The sequence below is a fragment of the Cyprinus carpio genome, chromosome A23 (genome assembly GCF_018340385.1).
Source record: "Cyprinus carpio isolate SPL01 chromosome A23, ASM1834038v1, whole genome shotgun sequence".
NCBI classification, from domain to species: Eukaryota; Metazoa; Chordata; class Actinopteri; order Cypriniformes; family Cyprinidae; genus Cyprinus; species Cyprinus carpio.
The window spans coordinates 6,124,251-6,129,774 of NC_056594.1; the positions used below are offsets into that span (position 1 = coordinate 6,124,251).

The 5,524-nt window shown below is 32.9% G+C and overlaps 1 protein-coding gene across 2 annotated transcripts in view; it reads left to right on the forward strand.

Annotated features, from left to right (window-relative positions):
- LOC109061460 (zinc finger protein 512B-like) overlaps window positions 1–3,942 on the forward strand; it is a 57,695-nt gene extending 53,753 nt beyond the window's left edge. For both annotated transcript variants that reach the window (XM_042712754.1, XM_042712755.1), the window contains exons 13-17: window positions 1–74; window positions 725–826; window positions 1,866–1,928; window positions 2,070–2,168; window positions 3,209–3,942. The exon at window positions 1–74 is cut by the window's left edge and continues 280 nt beyond it. In XM_042712754.1, the coding sequence (XP_042568688.1) occupies window positions 1–74; window positions 725–826; window positions 1,866–1,928; window positions 2,070–2,168; window positions 3,209–3,577 (707 nt within the window). In that variant the 3' untranslated portion in view covers window positions 3,578–3,942. The remainder of the gene's footprint in view (window positions 75–724; window positions 827–1,865; window positions 1,929–2,069; window positions 2,169–3,208) is intronic.
- Window positions 3,943–5,524: the final 1,582 nt, after the last annotated feature.

Genomic DNA, 5,524 nt, shown 5'->3' on the forward strand with positions numbered 1-5,524 from the left:
CAGAGGACGAGCTGGCCAAAGACTGGGGCACCAAACGACGCATCAAAGATGACCTCGTACCAGACATCAAGAGGGTACAGCAGTGTTGAAGCTAAAACTATATGTTTGTGATGAAGTAGCCTGGCAAATGATATAACTATTTTAATATCTGAGATTTGTTCATAAGCAGTATTTATATAACACAAAGCAATGACAATATCAATTAGTTTGACAGCATTTATGTTTCATTAAAGGCTATATGAAAATATTAGGGCTGTTGATTTAATGTGTTAATTTGATATGATTAATTATGGAGAAAAAAAAATAATCGGTTGATTAGGAATGACTCACTCACTCAGTTAAACAATGACTCATTTAATTAAAAACGTAATTTCAAATTTCAGTATTCATTTAAAAAACTCATTTTTAAATGTCTATTTAATGCTTTACTCTTTCTAACACAATAATGACTTTCAAAATTAATGTGCTGTTAATTTTGTTCATTTGACAGTCCTAGAAAAATTATAATGATAAACAGAAGAATGTCATTTTAAATATTCACTTTATCATTGAAGCAGAGGCACTATTTCATTGAAACGTTTTGTCTCTCTGTTCTGTTACTTTTTGCCAAACTAATATCATGCTACTTAAAAAAGTAGTTTCTTTCTAAATTTTGGTAGTAACTACTCGTATACACATTTAACTACTTATTTTTTAATAGCTGTGAACACACTTTCTTTTATAGCTCAACTATACACGACCAGGCCTTCCCAACTTTAGCCCAGAAACTGTGAACGGCTGGAAGAATGAGGTGAAGGAAAAAGGATTCATCTGCTGCCCCAATTGTGTAAGAATTTGTCTTGTTTTTCTGACTGAACACTGATTTTAACAGCTTCTAGTGCTTCAAAGACAGATTCTGACCTTACAGTTTTTTTTTTTTATCTGCTTTGGTACTATTTTCACAAGCAAGGTGTATGTTTTCAAAACTCTTAGCACAAAAAATCATACTGATCACACTTGTAACATCACTAGTCATTCTTTCAAAACCTGATCTCGTGCTTTCATTACAATTACATATATTTTCATCCACAAAATCATTGTTTTAAAACATAAGATTATCATAATATATAATGAGAACATTTGATTTAATCACTGAAACACAGCATTGTGATCTTCCTTCAGTTTAGTACTTTTAACAATAAGTTCATACAGGAGCAAACAATACAAGATACATCTTTCAAATCACCGTTGTTGCTGAAATAATTACAGTAATACAGGCAAAAAATGTATGTTAGAAAATACACTTACATTACCTATCTTGCATAACTGTTTGTAAAAGTATTTATCCAGTGTGTTATCAAAAGGTGTGATGAAGGTATGACATGGCCATAAGGTTTTGTGCAAGAACAGCATTTACTGTCAATGTAGTAAATGTAAAATGAAATGCAAATGAAAAGTTTGATAGTGAGAGCTTTATGAAAGGCAGTTACTGTGAATGAAACATTTATATAGTGTAGTGAAAGGGATACTTTGTGACTGTGTGTATTGTACTAAGACAATTGAAAATATGCTGAAACATTTGAAAAAAGTGCACTTTTGATGATCTGTTGTGATATTAGTACTAAATTTTGAAAATTTAACAGGTGCTTTTGAAAATTGCACCAAAGCAATTAAAAAATGTAATATTATGAACATCTGAAAGATATCAGTAGAAATTGTTTCAAAAAATTGAAAATTGTTTCAAAAATGTTGATTTATTTATTTATTTATTTATTTTTTTTAGCTGTGTACACACTTTCTTTTATAGCTCAACTATACACGACCAAAATGATTAACATTTTTGTTGTTCAGTTCTTCTCCTCAAGTCTCTCTTTATTCCATAACAGAACTGTGAGGCTATCTACTCAAGTGTATCTGGACTTAAAGCACACTTGGCAAGCTGTAACAAGGTACAACAAATCCTCTGTGTGCTTTGCTGTAGTTGTTACTTAATTATAAATAATTTAAACAACTGTATAAGCTGTATACGTTCGATCTTAGATATTGCTGATACTGTATCGGCTTCACTACTGTTATTGTTCTCCGCACAGGGAGGGGGCGACGTAGGGAAGTACACTTGTTTGCTCTGTAAGAAGGAGTTTAACTCTGAGAGTGGCGTGAAGTACCATATCAGCAAGACACATTCTCAGGTAAACCAAACACTCACTTAACCTGTATTCTGTATGCTTAACAAAATAAGCTAAACATTTGCCCTTCATAGTCTTCTAGTATTAAGAAATGCTGACTGTTAAAGGAATAGTCCACCCAAGAAGGAAAATTATTACCCTCCACTTGTTCCAAACCTGTATGAGCGTTTTCTTCTGTTGAACACAAAAGAAAATACTTTGAAGAATGTTATAACCTAACAATTGACAGTAGCCATTGACTTCCATAGTATGGAAAAAATACAATGGCTGTTAACAGAATTTTCAGTTTGGGTGAACTATCTCTTTAAGGCCTGTTCACAGCAAGTTCAATATGAATGAACGAGAATATGAGTTTGAACAAGTTTGCAAAAAAAACACTGTAATGTAAAATTTTATTATCATCAGAATCCATTGAATTTATTTGAATAATATTTTTATTAGTTCATAAGTTTACATATGTTTACAGTTTACATTAAATTTTAGCTTCGTTTTTATTTTATAGACACGCTTTTGATTTTTATTATATTGTAGTTTTGGTTTTAGTTTAGTTATTATAGGTATGTAATTGGATTAACACAACATTTTCAGAATTTATTTTGAGAATTCAGAATTATCTAAAATAACAATAAGACATTTATATAATAATAATAAGACATTTAAAATGAATTTTTCATTAATGAACTTTTATATTTTCGAATAGATTTTAAATATTGACTGGAGGGATTGGATTTTGTAGAAAATCAGTTGAACCCTTAAGTTAACCCGCTTATAAATCTGCATGTGCATGTTGAATTTATTGTTTTTACAAAGGTCACAACATATCTGCCATCATATGGAAATTATTTTATTACAGCTATATTGAACAATATAAATTCTGCACACTACACAAGTTTGTATCATCACAAAAACCTTGCTAACTTGAATTTTTGTTCTAGATGAATAGTTTCCTTCTAAAATAATCTAAGGCTGGAAATTCATGCAAATTCGCTAATAGTCCTTGTTATGTGTTCCTCTTTAAACTTGATGTGGCCTTATGTGCACAGAACTGGTTTCGGGCATCTACCAACGAGATGACTAACAACAAGAAAAAAGAGCCAGAGAGCAATGGCTTACAGAAGGACATGAAAAACGTAGTGCCTGGGAAGAGGAGGGGACGAAAGCCCAAAGAGCACCACCTGGTGACAGCCCCCTTTCCAGCAGAGACTCAGAGCTACAGCCCTGCTCCAGCTCCGCTTCCACCCCAGACCGTAAGCCCAGCCCCAGAAACCCAAACCCAAACCCCCAAGCCCATCACCAACACCCCAACCACTCTCCCTGCCTCAGTGGACAGTGGGAATTCAGCCCAAGCCAGAGACACACAGCCCCCTAGAAAGAAACGAAGCAAAACTAAGAAAGCGTCGACCGCTGAGTAACACGGCTTTTACTCCGTCAACACCAGAAGGGATGCTTTCCGAACTTCTCCGGATAAAACTTTAGTCAATTCGGTCATGGAAATGAAGGATTGCACAGAAGAACAAGCTCGGAAAGATGAACGGCAGAACAAGGGGATGAAAAACAGCAGAAAACAACAATGATTTGTTCTTGTATTGATTTCACACTGATCTTTGTGTTTTTTAAGCTGAGTATATATATTATGTGTGTGCTTGTGTATACTGATATATATTACTCCTGTTGTTTTTTCATTCCATTTTTATAATTGATTTTAATGAGTTGTTCACTCTAAAGGGGTCAATTACATTTAAGCTCCCAGTTGATATATATATATATATATATATATAGCATATATATATAAATTTCATACATAATATAATTTTTGGGTAGTTACATCAATATGTCCGGTGCCTAAATATACTCTTTCTACATAATTTTTGGGTAGTTACATCAATATGTCCGGTGGTTTCAAGATGTGTTTGAATGATTCTTTTTAAGAATATCGAACTCATTCAATTAGCATGGTGAGCTAATTTACTGCTAACATTTTATCACGGTTATACTCTGCTGTGTACATATAATATCTATATCTATATATGAATATATTCAAAGCAATTCATTTTCGTCCATCGGTTTCAAACAAGGTGTATCAAAAAATGTTGGTCATCGTTTAGGTTGCTTTTCTTCGGGTGTGTTTAGGATTGTTTTGTCAGTTGCAGCTGTATGGAGAGTTGGATTTAGATTGACGGCTGTTGTAACAGTGTGCTACTGTGCAATAGTTTTGCTTTCATGGTTTCTTGTCCTGTCTCTTGCTCGGAATCGTAAGAGGTCTAAGCCCGTAGCCTTGCATAACTCCCTATCATACATCCCTTTGGAGGTCTTTGTTAAAACCTTTAACTGCTTTGAAATTTGGTAGTGCAATGTGCTTTCATTTTGTCTGGTTGTTTTTTATTGGAATAAGAGCTTGTGGTGCTTAACGTAGAAGGAGTATACAGTGCAAACGATTAGAGGAATTCAAATCAATGATAATAAATGACTACAAAATGTGTTGGCAGGAAAAATCTAATCCTTCAAAGCATAGTAATGCCCTTTGACATCTGTGATGTCATAAGTCCTTGCTTAAACTTAAGGGGTCATTCACAAAAAAAAAAAAAAAAAAAACTTTTTTGTTTAAAAACGCAGGAGAGAGGCAGTTTTTTAAAGTTGATCTTTCAAATCAGTGTGTTGTGTAAGATGCATGACACACATGTCCATCTAGCGCATGTTTACATAGAAAACCAGTGCAAACGCAAAAATGCATCCTGTGTGAACTAAGACTCAAATTGGGAAAAAAAGGAAATTTGGGTGAATCTCACAAAAACTGTCTGAATAATTTCACTTCAAAATAATAGCAAAGAAAAATTAAATTTTATTTTGCTAAAAGTAAATGAAGATTTTTTAGGATTGCAAATTTTTATGTGCAGTGGAACATAATTTTTATGACAATTAATCACATTGTACTTCCCAATTCTAGGGGTGCCTGTTTCTGCCACTGAATAAAAAAAAAAAAAAAAGAGAGAAACAAAGTCTGAATTGTGAGATACAAAAATTCCATGGTGGAAACAGGCTTTTTTTTATTATAAAAAATTATAATAATAAAAAATATATATACAATTTTAATGTATTGCAGTAATGTTTTTTTTTCGCTTTACGGTAATAAGAATTTGGTAGGCAAATGTGCTTAATAGTCAGGAGAATAATGTCACAATGCAGTCTTAACAATGTTAAAGTTAAACAAAATTATTATTATTATTATTATTTTCATTTGATTTTAGGGTGAAATTTGTCCATGTTTTTGTGAGATTCGTCCATTTAGTTCACTTTTGATAGGAGTACAAGCAATGTGTGTGCAATGCACTTAAAGACCTCAGTTACTGTATGCAATAGTG